This window comes from Pimephales promelas, chromosome 9, assembly GCF_988280905.1.
Source record: "Pimephales promelas chromosome 9, fPimPro1.hap1.1, whole genome shotgun sequence".
In the NCBI taxonomy this organism is placed as follows: Eukaryota; Metazoa; Chordata; class Actinopteri; order Cypriniformes; family Leuciscidae; genus Pimephales; species Pimephales promelas.
The window spans coordinates 15,436,035-15,454,662 of NC_142777.1; the positions used below are offsets into that span (position 1 = coordinate 15,436,035).

At 36.8% G+C, this 18,628-nt stretch overlaps 1 protein-coding gene across 1 annotated transcript in view; it reads left to right on the plus strand.

The window, feature by feature from the left end:
• Window positions 1-271: 271 nt before the first annotated feature.
• Window positions 272-18,628, plus strand: part of atp7a (ATPase copper transporting alpha) — a 30,090-nt gene continuing 11,733 nt past the window's right edge. The window contains exons 1-13 of the mRNA XM_039648815.2: window positions 272-622; window positions 1,959-2,085; window positions 4,081-4,570; window positions 6,712-7,395; window positions 10,001-10,219; window positions 10,415-10,578; window positions 10,668-10,829; window positions 11,140-11,216; window positions 12,460-12,682; window positions 12,827-13,060; window positions 14,319-14,410; window positions 14,509-14,636; window positions 16,990-17,144. Coding sequence (XP_039504749.2) covers window positions 1,966-2,085; window positions 4,081-4,570; window positions 6,712-7,395; window positions 10,001-10,219; window positions 10,415-10,578; window positions 10,668-10,829; window positions 11,140-11,216; window positions 12,460-12,682; window positions 12,827-13,060; window positions 14,319-14,410; window positions 14,509-14,636; window positions 16,990-17,144 — 2,748 coding nt within the window. The 5' untranslated portion in view covers window positions 272-622; window positions 1,959-1,965. The remainder of the gene's footprint in view (window positions 623-1,958; window positions 2,086-4,080; window positions 4,571-6,711; window positions 7,396-10,000; window positions 10,220-10,414; window positions 10,579-10,667; window positions 10,830-11,139; window positions 11,217-12,459; window positions 12,683-12,826; window positions 13,061-14,318; window positions 14,411-14,508; window positions 14,637-16,989; window positions 17,145-18,628) is intronic.

The window sequence follows — 18,628 nt, forward strand, 5'->3', positions numbered from 1 at the left end:
GGAGAGTGGAGTTTGTGTCGCACCTCAAGCTTCAGTTTAGTGTCAAACCGTAACATCACGGTTGTCACGTAGGCTACAAAGCGGTCTGCGACAGCAAAAATCCATAGACAGTAGCAAAAATCCAGCCGAAAATCGTATAATTTAAGTGTGAGGACGAATCTAACACAACAAGTGCACTACAAACTTCTCATGCGTGCTATAGTACGCATTACTGAAGCCCTTGAATCTGCCACGACGTCACTAACGTCTGCGCAGTTCGCAGCGGCTGTTGATGTTCTCGAACACACACTGGAAAAGATTTGCGTGGTTGTGGTCCGAACCGAACGCCCGGGTGATGATGATATCCCAATATTCCTCATGGATTTAACAATCTCCCGCAGGACACACTCTTCTGCTGTGTTTAGTCTCCCATCACACATGTTTGGTTTGTGTTTTGTGTTTGGTTCTGAGGACGTGAGGTGCTAAAGGCTGCTAGAAATTAGGGAAAGTATATGTTAGCCAGCTAACTCAACTGCTGTCAGTGTGAAAGTGGTAGTAAAACTTCCCTATCAAGCGAGTGCAACGTCCTGTGAGGATTAAACCTGCTGTTCCAGTAACTCTGCATCATCACTTCGCATGAAAGGTAAAGAAATCAAGCTGTTTTGTGCTCTTCACGCCAGCTGTTTGTTTGTTAGCTTCAGGACAGAGAGCTTAAACGAGTGACACATCTTCTCCCCAAATCTTTGCCTGAAGCACATCTTTTACTTAATTTACTTACTAATGAAAATATTTCTCAATGTTTGTAAATAATATTTGATGACGCGTCAAGGCTTGGTTACTTTAATTACTCGCAGTAGTAATGGTCAAGTGCTGATCATCGATCATTAATCTGCTTCAACGTTCAAATGCCTTTGTAAATGGATGCTTTAGAAATGCTTGTATCGATAGTTCTCGTTGACTAATGTAGTTAAATAAGGTTAAACAAATTAAACCTTATTGTGTGTTCAGTATATGATAGGATAATTCTTATGTTTCCTAGATCATCTAATTTCATCAAGTGAGATACAATATCCACTTTGAGTGTATTTGGAGTTCTGTTTATGATTTAGAAGTCTTGTTTTAAAATGTTGAAACTCATACTTGTGTAATAAGAAGGGTGTATTATTGATGTATTCTATTGGACGTTGCCTTAGTCACGTTCACACATCTTCTGAAAGTGAAGCTTTAACTCAAATTTAATTTAAATGTGTGTCATTAACATTCAGAAGGTGTTTAATGATTTAATTCTGCTTTATGAAGAAAGCCAAGTCTGTTTTATGAGTCTGTTATTAAAGTCTTGTTAATAGGTTGTTATGTTTAAGACTAGCAAAAATAAAAAAGCAAAAAAGAGTTCAGATGCAAAAGCCTCTAAGTGCCATTTGAAATTTTCTTCTATAATGATCATTTTTATCAAGCTTGTATATTTAAGTTCAGTAATTTCACTTAAATGGCAATGAAGATTACCTATTAATTGTCATTTAAGTGAAATTACTGAACTTAAATATAGAAGCTTGATAAAAATGGTCATTTTAGAAGAAAATTTCAAATGGCATTTAGAGGCTTTTGCATCTGAACTCTTCATATATATATATATATATATATATATATATATATATATATATATATATATATATATACTGTAAACACAAACATTGTGCACAAACGTAGTTAGATGCGTGATTAATCGATTTGACAGCCCTAATATTCATGCAATTGTTTTTCTTAGTTTGCTTTTGCTTTTTTTAACATCCAGCAAAACTGCCAAGAATCTCGGAGTTTGGTCGTGTTTGCTTCACTGTTTGTTGTCTAAAGTGTTTGGAAGCATGGGAATGACTTGTGTTTGCTCTTGTGGGTCAGTTATTGACTCTCCAGTTATTGACACTTGTATGTTATTTTTGCCTACACATTTTTAACATACCCTGTTTTCTCTTATGTTCCAGAGGAGGAATGGCGTTAAGCACTAAACTGTGTCGTGTGACTCTGGGGGTCGAAGGTATGACCTGTGGCTCTTGTGTTCAGTCAATCGAGGGCCGGATTGGGGGTCTACCAGGCGTCATTCATATACAGGTGAGAGTGATTTTAATGCCACCATGTCAAATAAACACAATAATGAGATACTTTTTTAATTAGTTATGAATTGTTGCAATTGCTTGGTCGATTAACAAAAGAGTTAACTCTTCCCTGTGTTAGTTGCAAAATATACCAACAGTCTAGTAAATTAACATCATGTAAAATATGTGTTGTAATGTAATGTGTTTGATGATCAAAAATACAGTAAAAATGATAATTTTGTGAACTATTATTACATTATTTTTTTTTAATTTAAAATGACTGTTGTCAACACATTGATAATAATAAGAAACATTTCTTGCGTATCAAATCAGCTTTTTAGAATTATTTCTGAAGGATCATGTGACACTGGAGACTGGAGTAATGATGCTAAAAATACAGCTTGGATCACTGCAAAATTGCATTTTAAAATATATTAAAATGAAAATGTGTAGTAATTTGTTATAATGATTTACTCTGTTTTGTCTTATATCAATATAATAGTTGTCAGCCACCACATTTTTTATAGATCACTATTATCATATCCCTTTCATTGATATATATATATATATATATATATATATATATATATATATATATATATATATATATATATATGAGCTGATTACAAGCCTAACCATACAGTATGATCAGTTCAATGATGATGATCATTATTAACACATTTTATACAGTATGTACCTTTCCAACTTATGGGCTTTTGATAATTACAATCAATGTAAATGTCATTTTTTTATCCCTAAACAAACACATGTAAACCTAGCTAAGCCACTGATCAAATTTCCAGGTGTCCCTTTTCCATGAATCATTGTATGAGAAGGCCTCTATGGGTGGCTGACAGAGCAATCTGACCGCAATATATGGTGGTAATAATATTTACCAGAGCCTTCCCTCCAGCAACTGTCACGTAATTGAAGAAAGCCACTCGTATGTTGAACTTAGAGACGCGGCCTAATTGTTGTAATTCGTCCTGCCCTTTCCCTTAAAACACAGTTACCCTGCAGACATGGGTCAAACAAGCAGATGATCTAATCATTTGTTTGTCTAAGATGCCATTTTAACCTTTGAAAAGCAAACTGGTGGTATTAGTATTGACCAGTACTGTCAAATGCCAAATACTATAAATGTCTTTGTTACGCACAGAAGCAAACAATATGGCTCTGTCTAAGCAAGCGGTCAATATACTGAGCACACAAAAAAGCAACTCGGTCTAGATTTGTGCTTATTGTGCGAAACAAACTTCCTGTTGTCTCTTCGTGAGGATTTCAGGGTTTAAGGGTCATGTGAGTGAGCTGCCTGAGGAATCACATTGGCTTCATCGTCATGCACATGCTGAAAGCAATTAAACAATATCTATTTTTCACTAAATGTAGGCTAAGACTACATATAACAGAAGCTCATACTCAGAAATGTATCATAAAAAGTTTGTTAGAAACATTAACTGGCGTTCCATGCAATTTTTTTTTTATTGTTTTTGAAAGAAGTCACTTAAGTACACCCAGGCTTCATTTATCAGTCATTTTACTGTTGTCATTCACACTAAGAGAGAGTAAATTTAGTATATCATAGATAAACTGCTCCAAATTATGGTCTAAATTTATAGCCTAATGAAAATGCATAACCTAATGCATTTGCTCTGACATGAACGTGATGAAGTTTCATAGCAATTATACGAGAGGCCGTTGAACATTGAACATATCCAAATTTCAGCTTCCTAGCTTACTGGAAATTTTCTCAAGAACGTTATTTATATTACTTGTCGGCCTCTATGGGTGCTGTTGAGGGATTCATTTCACATAGTAGCTATCTGAACAATCAGGAACTATCTGCTGGAAAATGAAGTGTTGTGCAACCAAAGGCACGTATGCCATTTATATTTACTGGAACCTTAACTGTTCTACGAGTAACTGTATGGCTTTTATTGTGCAATAGGACTTGTGTACTGTTATAGAGGACAGATTAGCACATTATGACCCTTTTTTTTTTGTACCGCAGGTATCTCTGGAGCTGAACAATGCAACTGTGACATATGATCACACTCTCCATAGTCCAGAATCCTTAGCAGAGGCCATTGAAGATATGGGCTTTGAGTCCAGGCTGGCAAACGCTAAATCAACACCAGTTCAAACTGAAACCAAAGTATTCAGCAAAGCAGGCTGTAGCACAGACTCTGTCCAACGGGCACGGAGCACACTGGGCCAGACGAAAGGGGTGCTTGAGACACAAGAGAGTGCTGATAACCAAAGCCTGGCTGTCACGTTTGTCCCGTCTCTGGTCAGCGGGGAGCAGCTCAGGGACGCCATGAGCTTCCTGGCTCCTGAAGCGGCTTGCGGCCCAGCGCTCAGTCCACAGGAAGGGCCGATTTCTTGCAGCTCCAGCGGGGTAGAGGCGGTGAAAATGCGTATTGAAGGAATGGTTTGTCTGTCCTGCACTACAACCATCGAAGGCAAGATTGGGAAGTTAAAAGGGGTTGAGAAGATTAAAGGTACCTTTGACATTTACCTTCGCTTGAGTTGAACAATCTCCGTTGAACTTTAACAGTTACTGGTGAATCATGTCATACATTTTCACATGTCATTCAAGTTTACATGGTAAAATGAAGTTTAAACTCATTGACCTTGTGCTGTCAGTAACTAGATAAGAAATGAGATCTTACACAATCTATACATTTAGGTTGACATTATGAAAATAATCTCCACTTTCTCATATCTTGCTTAAAGGTGCACAAGTTTTTTTCTTTCCGACTCATGAATGATTGTAAAATGATAAAACATAAATGATTGTACTTTGGACAAATGTTTATATTAAGCTTGACAGCATACAGTGCTCTAGAAGTTTATACTACTGGTGGGTCGCCCCCGTTTTTTTTTTTTGCTTTACATTGTTACGTTCTCCAATTTATGGTGTGTCTGCCATGAACTTGATTAATAATACTTTAACTCGAATATGCCATAAGTGACAAGTATAATTGCTATTGGACTTTTTTTTTTAGATCACCAGTAACCGAAAAGTTACTTACAACACACTACGTTACAACTACATTAATCTTGTCATGATACTGGAATCTCTAACGTTGATAATACCTTGAACAAATATCGATATTAAAAGGCTTTTTTTGCCGCAACATTAAGGGCATTCCATTTTTACCAATTTTTAATTTAATTTATTTTTGACCATAGACAAAATATTATAATTAACGTAAACTCTTTTTGAGCAGTTTGAGATTCCTCATACCTGACAGCTCTTAAAAGGTGTTATATAATTGGCTTTATGCCTAGCTACACTACTTCCTTCAGCCAGCTCCTTGTTTCCTGTCTGCTATTATTGGCCAAATTGATTAATTCAGGTGTGTCTGATTATTGTTGCCATGACTACTGAGGTCAAGCACACCTGAATTAATCAATTTGACCAATAATGGCAGACAGGAAACAAGGAGCTGGCTGAAGTTCAGGAAGTAGTGCAGCTGTGCATAAAGCCTATTCAATTCAAATTTATTTTTTGTAGCGCTTTTCACAATACAGATAACAGCAGAAAGGCAAATGGGAAATATTTAGCATAGCTGATGTTCATAAAGATTTCCATTACATGAGAGTAGATGCTAATAATATTAATAAATTAAATATAATAATAAAATATTATTATTATTTCTAAGGCATGCACTGTAAAACTATAAAATAATATTTGAAAGTTATTATTTACAATATTTTTATAGTTAATTTAATAGTTAATTATAGTTAATTTCACTTAACAATAGTTAATTTCACGTGAAAGAGTTAAACCCTCAAACTTTTATTTTGGCGGAAAAATGCAGGACGATCATTAAGTTTTTGTGAGTTCACAAATGTTTGTCATTACAAATCTAGTGACATGCTGTAATCATCTTACCACAATTATTTTGGGAAATTTTGCAAATGTGAAAATCACAACACATGCAGAGATGGAGATTGCACCATTCACTGTGAACTGACTGAGATGCTCTAAGACACGGAAAACACCGGATCATAATGAGGTGCTTGTGTTCACTTTGCTGCGCTTTTCTCTGAAGCACGCAGAATATAAACAAATATAACAGTCTATAAACTTGTTTAACTAAAACACACAGCAGTGTTTCGGAGAGAGAAAGCAAGAAGGTGCAGCTGATGTTGGGGTATTCTCTGGAAAATTAAACCTTTTCAAGAATTCACAGTCAATAAGTTTTGGAAAACCTGTTTTTATCTGCTTATGTTGTATCCATTCCACACCAATAGGTGTCAGTATAAATTCAAAGACCATTATTGTGTCCATCAGCAATACATAAACAAAAATCATTTAAAGGTGCAGTAAGCGATTTCTGAGAATCATTGCTGAACACTGTTGACTCTTTTGTAATGTCTCTCAGCCATCTCTCTTTCTACAGTCTTTCTTCAAATCTCCCTCTTGCTCACTCTTTCCTCCCCCATCATGTGTATATGCCCCCCTACTGCTGATTGTAGCCATGTTTGGTGTGGTGCTCAGTCCGATCCACTTTCAACAGTGTATTTTAGAAATTGGTTACTGCACCTTTAAGACGAGTGTAAACATATTCTTGAAACTCTTGAAATAACATTTCCTGAGTATTGATTTTTGTTTTGTCCGTGCTTGTTTCAGTCTCTCTAGATTCCCAGGAAGCCACTGTACTTTACCTGCCTTATGTCACCACGGTGGATGAGATTGTGAAACAGATCGAGGTGGCTGGTTTCAAAGCCATTGTTAAGGCCAAACCTCGTCAGTTAAAACTTTCGGCTAGTGAAGTAGAGCGTTTGCTCAGCTCTCCCAAACAGACTGCCTCCTCTCCTGAGGAGAAGGTTTCGGAACCGTCCACAGACTCCACGATCAATACGCTGATTCAGGTTGCTGGAATGCACTGCAAGTCTTGTGTGGTAAATATTCAGGACAATATATCCAAGCTGCCTGGAGTGACTTCCGTTGTTGTGTCCTTGGAGAGCAGACAAGCGTCAATTCAGCACAACCCAAAACAAGTTTCAGCAGTGGAGCTGCAGAAAGCCATTGAGGCCCTTCCTCCAGGGAATTTTAAAGCTATTATCCCAACTTCCCCAGAGCCAGGCTTCCTCCAGCCTCTGGTATCAGTAGCGGAGATCCACATTGAGGGCATGACCTGCGGCTCCTGTGTTCAGTCCATCGAGGGCATGATCTCCCAGAAGAAAGGAGTGAGATCAGCCAATGTGTCACTAGCCAATCATCAGGGAACTTTTGAGTATGACCCTTTAGTGACTTCCCCTGAAGAGCTGAGGGTCTCCATAGAGGACATGGGATTTGACGCTTTTCTGCCTGGTAAATATTTTTTCTATTCCTTTGGGGCATATTTTCCTTTCTATATGCCTTCACTACTGACAGTTATATGCTGTTATAAAACAGTTTTCCCATTTTCATATTTGTGGTGCTTTTTTTGTCTTGAATACCTGATGCAGCACTTCATATAACAAACCTGAATGGTGTGGTAATTAAGTGAAATATTGTATATTGTAGGTCAAAAAAGGGTTAGTTCACCCAAAAATGTAAATTCTGTCAAACCCATTTGATTTTTCATCAACACAAAGATAGTTTTAGTGTAATGTGCCAGATTTCCTTCCCTCCATTGAAATATATTCCACTAAAACATTGATGCTTCAAGGTAAGGACATCATAAAGAAATTTAGGATTATATATTCACATATACACATTGATCAACGCACATACTGTACAAAACAATCAAATATGGGAAACGCTGAAGCTCAAATATGCTTGCTTGGTCTATGAGTACCAATGAGGTTTTTTTTTTATGTCAAGCAACATGTTTACCATATTTGATACCATATTTGAGCATATTTGAAAAAACAAAAAGGTGCAGAACTTCTGGCGAATTTCATGTTCTGGTTATATTACACCACACAGAACAAAAGCAATAAATTATGCTTTGCAGTTTGCATTATGACATTGAAGTCTAGTTTAGGGATTTTAAGGTTTTCTGGCATTGTGACTCTTGTCATTACAACTCCTCCTGCCTATTACGGTCATGTGTCTGGATTTTATTTTTGGGTTTTTAGGGTTTGAGGGAGAATTTACAGAAAAGTTATCATGATAAAATCAAATCTGCATAAATTAAAGCCAGTACAGCAAAAACTACCATGATATGTAAATACACTAATATATACAGTGCTGTCAGAATTATTTGCCCCCTTGGTAAATACGATCAAAGATGACGGAAAAATAAATCTGCATTGTTTATCCTTTTGATATTATCCTTTTATTGAAGTAAAAGAATTGAAAGTGGGGGTAAAATTGCATTATGAAATAAATGTCAACATTTCCCCCTTTTATTACAATCATTTGCCCCCTTTTATTAAATACTTTTTGCGACCTCATTTTTCCAAGATAACAGCTCTGAGTCTTCTCCTATAATGCCTGATGAGTTTGGAGAACACCCAAGAAGAGATCCGAGATCATTCCTCTTTACAGAATCTCTCCAGATCCTTCAGATTCCCAGATCCATGTTGGCACTTCTTCTCTTCAGTTTTAGCCCAGTCATCATCTATTGGGTTCTGGTTTTGTTTTCGGATTACTGTCCTGTTGGAAGATACAAACATGGCCCGTTATAAGATTTCTAGCACAGGCTGTCAGGTTTTGATTTTTTTTATCTGTTGGTATTTGATCGAATTCCATGATGCAATGTACCTGAACAAGATGTCCAGGACCTCTGGCAGAAAATTAGGCCCACAGCATTAAAGGAGAACTCCGGCGCAAAATGAACCTTTGGTCTAATTACACATTGTTACCTAGTCAACCGTTCTCTGAGATTTGTTTTCATGATTGCCGAATGTTAATAGTTTTATCTCTAAAAACAGTTTAGCCTATAACGCTAGTATAACGCTAGTATATGGGGCATAGAGTAATGAGAAATAAAAATCGCTTGTTATTACCACTAACGAGGCTCAAAATAGCCCCACAGCAACACGGTAGCATAATAAGGGTCCCTACATTCAAACCGAAGCATTGAGAACTTTGTCAGTGTTCATACAGTTTAATAAGAAGATATTTTATACACACAGTCAACTTCGCGAATACAGGAAGAAGCCATCTTTGAAAAATAGTCTCTACCAGTCGATCTATGAAGCGATTTTTATTTATTTTATTACTCTATGCCCTATCTACTAGCGTTATAGGCTAAACTGTTTTTAGAGATAAAACTATTTACATTCGGCAATCATGAAAACAAATCTCAGATAACGGTTGACTAGGTAACAATGTGTAATTAGACCAAAGGTTCATTTTGCGCCGGAGTTCTCCTTTAAAGATACAGCAGAGTATTTCATTTTTCACATGGGGTACTTTTCTATCCCCGTGTGCACCAAACCCATATTAAGTGTTTGCTGCCAAAAAGCTCTTTTTTGTTTGTTTGTTTCATCTGTCCTCTTGTCAGGTGTTCTCCAATGTGTTCTGGAGAAAATCATTTATATTATATTATATTATATATATATATTTATATATATTAGCGTTTTATTAATACGAATTTGATAGGAATGCCACAATAGTTTTAATAGGCTTTTTGGTGAAAACACATTTTCTTCTTTTGATTTGGGGATGAAATATAAGCCATATACGTTATAGACAGGTTTTTTGATTCACCCAACAACCATATTTAAACATTTATCTTGTTCTGTTAGCATTTGACTGTACTTTGCCCACTGTATAGTTTGACTTTGCCTTAACTGTATATGATCACTGAGGGAATTCTTTAAATTTAAGAAGGCAGGGTGATATCAACATCTATATAGCCAACTAAACTATTGGTTTAACCAACTAACAACTTTTCAGCTATTGTTTTTTTTTATTTTATGTCCTAAATTGCTATTTCCACTGAAACCAGATCACTTCTAACCATGTCCTGCCATTTTTACAGAGACAAATTCATTGGTGCCTTCAGTGGTTAAAAGCCCATCGCCACCAGCGCCGTCTGTCCGCAGTTTATCTCCAGTCTGGTCAAATGTGAAAGAGATCGAAGCAGAGAGTGATGCTGAGCCTTCAACAAACACTATTTCCAAATGCTTTATCCAGATTGGAGGAATGACCTGTGCCTCCTGCGTGGCAAACATTGAGAGGAACCTCAAGAATGAGCATGGTAATCCCTGATTTTATCCAAATCAAAATAATGCTAGATTATATTTACACACAGTGATGGTGTCTAAAATTCATCAAACAGAATCAATTTCTCTGTTACAAAACAAAAGAGAAAACGTCATATTAATTGGTAGATTGCTAGATATGCTAAGGAATAAGGCGTGTACGTATGGTTGCCATTGTCTTTCTTCCACAGGTGTACACTCCGTTTTGGTTGCACTGATGGCCAGTAAAGCCGAGGTTCGATACAGCTCCTCAAGCATTGATCCTCAGAGAATAGCAGAGTTTATCCGAGAGCTCGGCTTCACTGCCACGGTCATGGAGAATTACGACGGCTCCGATGGAACCCTGGAGCTTGTGGTGTGTTAACAGGTCCTATTGTTGATTTTTTTTCTTTTTTTTTTTTTTTACAATTTTTCTTTTAACAAAAGTTTGTCTCTTTTCAATAGGTCAGAGGGATGACGTGCGCCTCCTGTGTTCACAAAATTGAGTCTAACTTGATGAAGCATAAGGGCATCCTTTATGCCTCAGTTGCCCTGGCAACTAATAAAGCCCACATCCAATATGACCCAGAAGTGACCGGCCCTCGGGATGTAATCCGATGGATCGAGGTGAATTCACATTAATTTTCATATGATTAAATATGTTCCGATGTATGTTAACTTAAGCTTTGTTCCAAAACCTAGTGAGCTGCCTACATGGACAGCATTTTAGTTTAGCAGTTTGCTAACAAAAACACAACTGGAATCTGTGATAATTTTTACGTAAGAAGCACTGTTTTGAGTTGCTATCCTGAATCAGTCACACAAGCTCATTGTCCGTTTATTATGTTCAAGAACACAGCTATATATAATGTTGTAGGGAACTGAAATCTGTTTTGTAGTGTGTTCTTACACAAACTTCCCTATTTTTGATGAACAGAACATGGGATTTACTGCCTCTCTAGTGAAGAAAGATCGTCCTGGAAGTCACTTGGATCACAGCCGGGAGATCCAACAGTAAGTAAATAAGGGAATAAGAGGAACATGTTTCTGGAATAAGCTCTAAGCTGTTGGGTGACGTGACTTCTTGTTGACGTTTAAAGTATTTTCAAACAAAACGGAGGCTAGATAGACCCTCCGTCCTCCTCATCTGCACTGACCCCCCCAAACCCCACCCCCAGGGCCTTCTTGTCAGTTATTGGCTGGAACAGTTTGTTATGTTTCGTGGTTGCCGCAGTTTGTTTTTGTTGCCATTTGTGGAGCCTGGGTTGTCTGCATAGACTGCGTTTTTTTACAGTGTGTTTAGGGGACAGGCAGCCAGCGGATAGTGAGGAGATGTTTGCTGTATGTGACAGAAAATGTTTTGGCCTAAAAAACATGTGACATCGCTAGAGCACCTTTAAAGGTTCCTAATTTTGGAGGTGCCCTACAAGAAGTTTACATGCATCCAAGGTCAAAAAGCACTTTAATTTGATCATAATATACATTGCAGCATTACCTCTTTTCTCACAGTGTCTGAATCGGTTCGATAAATGATGTAAACCCCTCCTTCCCAAGACCCTACTCTGCTCTGATTGGTCAGATGGCCCAATCTATTGTGATTAGTTCGACCACTTACAGTGTGTGCCGGAAATGAAACGCTCATTACCATATCTTAAGTTCAGCTCCAGATCTTTCTCAGTACTTCATACACAGTGATACAAACTGTAACAATGGGTTTAGCCTACATCCATTCCTTAACCTTTGGAAGTGCATGCAAAGTGGATTTGCTTTCGCAGCATTGAAAACAGCGTCTTCTTGACATGTGTCGACAACACCAACCACACTCTTACAGTCTCAACTACAACTACAGTGTTTGAGGGTCAGAGTAGATGCTGTTCCCCGGCTGGCGTTATGCAAATGCGTTAAGAGATGGAAGACTGGAACGACTTACTAACAGTTTGTTGTCAGAGACAGTTTAGAATCGGTCTTTCTTTTGTGAGACGACAATTTTTTTAACTTTGAAACTTTGCAAATCTTTTATATTCAATAACAGCTACATAATAACACACTACATGAAAGGTAATGTCTGAAAAAGCATATAGGGACACTTTAAAACAGGATTACCTTAAATAAGAATTGTGGAATTTCAACACAACCTTCTTTTCTGCTTTGAGTTTTTTTTTTGTTTGTTTCATTGATGTCCATTACCTCGAAGTAACACAAGTAATGTCTTTCTTTTGACCTGTATGCATAAATTGGCTTTGCTGTTTTATCCTAGGTGGAAAAGATCCTTCCTCATCAGTTTGTTTTTCTGCGTGCCTGTTATGGGCATGATGATCTATATGATGATCATGGATCACATGATGGACACGTCCCACCACCATAACGTCACAGCCGAGGACAGAGAGAAGTACCACTCCGCCATGTTCCTGGAGAAACAGCTTCTGCCAGGCCTCTCCATCATGAACCTGATCTCATTTCTCTTTTGTGTCCCTGTGCAGGTTGGTCACCTGCCAGTTTGACTTTTATGTGCTGTGAAAGGAAAATGTCTCACTTTCTATATTTAAGTTCTTTGTCTACCTTAAATATGCAAATACTTTATGTACTGAATGGTAGATCTCCGTATCTGTTTTTTCTCTCTGCAGTTTATCGGTGGGCGCTATTTCTACTGTCAAGCCTACAAAGCCGTCAAGCACCGGACGGCCAATATGGATGTGCTGATTGTACTGGCAACAACGATCGCATTCACATACTCTCTGGTGATTCTTCTGGTTGCCATGATAGAGAGGGCAAAGGTGAACCCCATCACCTTCTTCGATACTCCACCTATGCTGTTCGTCTTCATTTCGCTTGGCAGGTGGCTGGAGCAAATAGCAAAGGTGAACAAGCATTTCCAGCTACACAAGTTATTCATCTACCTGCTTGTAATATTATCTCTTAAAGTGCCTCTATTATGCTTTTTGGATATTACATTTCATGTAGGTTGTGAATGTTAAAGGTCTGCAAAGTTTCAAAGTGGATAAGTGGATTTATTGTCTCCCATAAGAAAGAACTGATTCTAAATTGCCTGAAACAAGTTTCATGGATTTCCAGTCTAACTTCCTCCTTGAAACTGTTGGTTTGTAACAAATTTACATAATGGTCTTCATTGGCTGCCTACAAACAATGTCTTCTTTAACACTCAAGTTGAAGCCCGAGGCCTGGAAGAGTTTAGTTTGTGTTGTCGACATGTCGAGAAGATGCTGTTTGGGCCGCCTGACCAATAAGAGCAGAGTAGGCTCCGGGAAAGTGATTCAGAGAGATCCATTATCGAAGCGTTTTAAGCTGTAATGATTAGTATTATCGGGTGACCTGTAGTAATTTGTAATAATTGTGGACTTTGTCTGTGATCTTAATCCTGTGCGAATCGGCCATGTCTGTAATTTGTAAAGTAAAAATTCCCCCGCAAATTACCTACTACATTTCGCCGAACACCGAGGTCCTGTGATAATATTAGTCCCGTGCGAATCGGCATCTGTGTTTTGGCCGGATCGTATATCATTTTTTCGAGGTTTTTGTTTCATGTGCGCCTTTTTATCCATCTTTCGTGAAGAATGGAGGCTGGTTTGGAGTGTTTTGACAGTATTTTTGGTGCTGGGTAATATCGCTATACACAACTACACAATTTGCAGAAAGTAAAAGCTGAAATTCAAAAAGAATGATTAGATGGAGATGAATGACATGTATAGCAGCATGTGGTAAGGAACATTATTCTGTTTGTCATAATATATCATACAGCTAGAGCTATAACGAAAACAAGTATTTGACATCATATTGGAGAGATAAGTCCGTAAATTCAAGAAAAATACAGGCTTCAATTATCCCATGCTAATGCGCCACATGAAATTCAGATAGGGCGGGATAATTTCTAAATCACACGAGGTCACCAGATAATACTAATTCCGTGCAAAAGACGTAATGCTGAAATGTATATTATGAGAAAATTAAATTGTTTTTTGACCTTGGATGCATGTAGACCTTTAGTGGGAGTCCTCCCAAACAAAATTAGGAACCTTTTAATGGTATAGCATAATGGGGCACTTTAATTTCCTACATTGTTTTGCGCTAATGTTGATGTGGTTTTGTCTTTAATCGCAGAGTAAAACTTCTGAGGCTCTGTCCAAGCTGATGTCTTTACAGGCGACAGAGGCCACTGTTGTTACACTGAATGATGATATGTCTGTGTTAAGGTTTGCTGTGTAGTTTGTATTTCCTTTCAATAGAAATTACAGCTCAGCTGACTTTCTTCCACATATGACCTTTTGTTATCTCTCTCTCTCTCTCTCAGTGAGGAGCAGGTGGATGTTGAGCTGGTGCAGAGAGGAGATGTTATCAAGGTTGTGCCTGGAGGGAAGTTTCCAGTGGATGGCCGAGTAATTGAAGGACACTCCATGGCAGACGAGTCCCTCATTACAGGTTCGACAGGACAATTTTCTCCTTGCATATAAGTACAAACCAAGGAGGCAGGGATAATTGTTGTGTTTTCCATATACAGTGACGTCCAAAAGTCTGGGGCCTCGAGTTAAAATAAATCTCTTTTGCATTTTGTGACGTTTTTCACTCTAAATTATATCAGCAGCATAATCATTTTAATGAGAATTATTTGAAGAGTTTGGTTCCAAAACGCTATAAATCCATTTTGATGAATTTGAGTAAAACTGTGTTTTCTTTAGCAAGAAAATGGGAAGATGAAAACCACTATTTTCGGTTTCAAATTTTCACATAGCATTTGTAGGTTATAATAACAATAAAAAATGAAATCCAGGTTTTGATTTCCAAAGATTTATTATAAAAACAGATCGTTTTCCCCCAAAAATGCAATAAATCCAATAATTTATTTTTTTTCAAAATGCAATTAATCAAAATAAAATTTTATACACATTGAATTTCTTGTGCATACTATAAATCCATTGCTTTAATATAACAATATTCGGTAACACTTTAAGGGTTCATGTCATGAATTATCATGAATTCATGAATAAATGAATTATGCATTAATTCATATTAATATCATCAGGAACTATCAACGTTTTTTTTTAACAGTTCAATGTTTTTCATTCATGACTTCATGGATGAACAAAACCTTAATTAAAACATTAACTAAGACGAGCACATCATCATGAATTATGATTTATTAAGCATGATCTAACATTATGCATATCGCTGTTGTCAACCTTGGGATGTCGCCGCTGAACTTTTTTGACGGCGATCAGCTGTAAACTGGCTTGGTCCTGCTCGGTTTTCATTGACTTTGAATAAAACAACTGAAAGTTTTCCAAAAGATCCTCTGGGGGTCAGTGTGTCAGCGTGACAGAAGTTTGATGCTGTCGTGTGAGAACAAGCAACAGCCGGCATTTCCTCCTCTCGAGTCCATCTTCTTCCTCACGTAAATGATTCGATTTCGATGTCACGTTTACCCATGCAGGATGCCTTACCCTCCGCAGGTTCACCAATGCTGTCAAAATTATTCATTTTTTTTGTTTGTTTGTTGATCGAAAGGACAAAATAGAGAAAACCTAGGAAGCCGGGTTAGTTAAAGCGCTGCCGTTACTGTTTACATTGCGTGGAATGGTGCGTTGCGATTGGTTTAGCGGATATGTGGCATTTTGCAGAAAAGGGAGACTGGCGTTTGTCGCGGTTTGGAAAGAAAGGGAGAAAACATTACATAATAACACGGCGGATATCCCATTTTACGTAAAATTAAACATTGTGGTCGGTATATCTGGTCGGTATTGAAAAGTCCGATTTTTGCAGTAACTCATTTTTTTTAAAAATGGCGTTTATCGCGTTTTGGAACCAAACTCTTCATTTGTTGAATGTAAAAATGTATGTGTATGTTTTCTATCTACTTTAATGAGATCATCTCTAGAACACTGGCATTAGAAAATCCTATGTAAATTTTATGGAAGTGCAATATTTTTGGAACAATAGAGGCAAGAACATTTGCCTTTGTCTATAAAATAGTGTAATGTCGAAAATGTGCTTATTTGAAGAAATAGTAGAACCTTAAAGGGATAGTTCACCTAAAAATTAAAATTCGGTCATTAATTGCTCACCCTCACGTCGTTCTAAACCTGTAAGACTTTCGTTTATCTTTATAACATAATTGAAGATATTTTTAATGAAATCTGAGAGATTTCTGTCCCAACATTTGCAAGTCTCGGTTTCCAAAACTCGGTACTTCAGAATAAGCATAAAGAGTTTGTAAAATAAATCAATATGAATGAATGGTTTAATTCTAGCCTTCTGAAGAAAAACAATCACTTTATAGTATGAACAGATTTCATTCAAATTTGGTAAACGGAAGTTCACACATGCTTGCTTGACTTGCGGTAACCAGTGAGATTTATTATTGCTTCACACAGAATGTTTGAGCTTCAGCAATAACCAATGAGGTTTGTTAGATGAATGAAAGTCTTATGAGTATATGATAATAGAATTTTCATTTTTGAGTGAACGAACTCTAAATGTTCAATTTACATCAACGATATTTTGAACGTTTTGTTTTTCCGGTATTCAATACATTTTAAATCCCTGATTTTCAGTGGATTCATCTCAGTGGATAATTCAATTCCCACAGGCTTTTGAGGGAGTCTAGCCTTGATCAGGTCTAATGATCAGATGGTTTGCTCTTTTGACTTGGGCCAGTAAGTTATCACATAGCGATGGCCAAGCAATCCAGATATTTCAGTGTAATGTTTCTTCCCTTCATTTTCCAATTTGTGCAGTCACTGCACTGTGGTGGTCTAATGATGCGTGTCTTGTGTAGGTGAAGCCATGCCTGTCACTAAGAAGCCGGGGAGCACCGTTATCGCAGGCTCTATCAATCAGAACGGCTCTCTGCTGATCAAAGCCACTCATGTGGGCACCGACACCACCCTCTCTCAGATCGTCAAACTGGTGGAGGAAGCACAGACTTCAAAGGTGCGTCTGTCAGCTCAGCTTATGTTGTCATATCATGTCTTTTGATGATAACAGCTTCTGATTCTTCAGATTATCACGGATCAATGCGTCTTATTTTTGTTCCTTTATATTATCTGTCTATATGCCTGTCTATATATCTGTCTGTCTGTAAATATATACTTGAATCTGTCTGTGAATGACTGAGATAGTAATTCTAATTATGCATTATTTAAAAAAAATATTTGTATTTTTACTTTCAAGTAAATCACAGTATCAGAATAATAAATATTGAATAATAATCAATAAAAATAAATGAAATGTCTAATAATAAAAACTAATGGTGATATACAATAATAGTTGAGGTATACAATAATAGTTAAGTTTCAGGATTTCTAAAAGTTTCCACAAAAACATGAAGCAGCTCAACTGATAATTGTTAATAATAAGAAATGTTTCTTGAACGGCAAATCAGCATATTAGAATGATTTCTGAAGGATCATATGACACTGAAGACTGGAGTAAGGGGCTGTTCATGTCACATCTTTTGCATACTCAAATTAAGTTATTTTAAGTTGTAGATGCATGACAAGCGTGCTCATAATAGAGAGCGAAGCCATTGCAACTGTTTTTTTTTTTCCTGTGTGTGTTTAGACGCTATGCAAACGGCCCTTTATGGCCCAATGATGCTGAAAATTCAGTTTTGCCATCAGGAATAAATTACATTTAAGATAGAACAATAGAAGAGTTTAATTATAATGATATTTCAATATATATATATACAGTATATACAGTATATATATATATATATATATATATTATCAATATATGCAGCCTTGGTGAGAGTCTTTCAAAAATATTTTAAAATCTTACCAAACTTTTACTGTGGTGTATGTATTAATTTAGTGCCAATCCCTGTTTTCCAGTATATACAACCAGTCTAAAGTTTGGACATTCTTTACTATTATTGTGGAAAAAATGTAACAATATCAATACAATATCACAGATGTAAGTATAGATATTATTATTATTATTTGTAACCAAAATGTTACACAATTCAAAGCTTTTTTTTTTTGGTACAAAACTAATTTCAAACATATTTAACATAAGTTTTAAAGGGTTGGTTCACCCAAAAATGAAAATTCTGTCATTAATTATTTACCCTCATATCGTTCTAAAAGCTATAAGACGTTTGTTCATCTTCTGAACACAAATAAAGATATTTTTAATTAAATTTGAGATTTCTGTCCCACCATTGGCAGCTATGCAAGTACTACTTTCAAACCTCAGAAAGGTATTAAATACATTATTATGTAATCCATGTGACTCCAGTGGTTCAACCTAAATTTTAACCTCAAACCGAGTGCTTTGTTTGCAAAAAAAAAAACAAAAAACAACAACTTAATTTACCACTTTATTTAAAAAAATATTAATCTCCAACGTGCGTTCATGCAACAACATCTGCTGTCAACACAAACACCTACGTTATGGTGCTCTCATGAATGCGT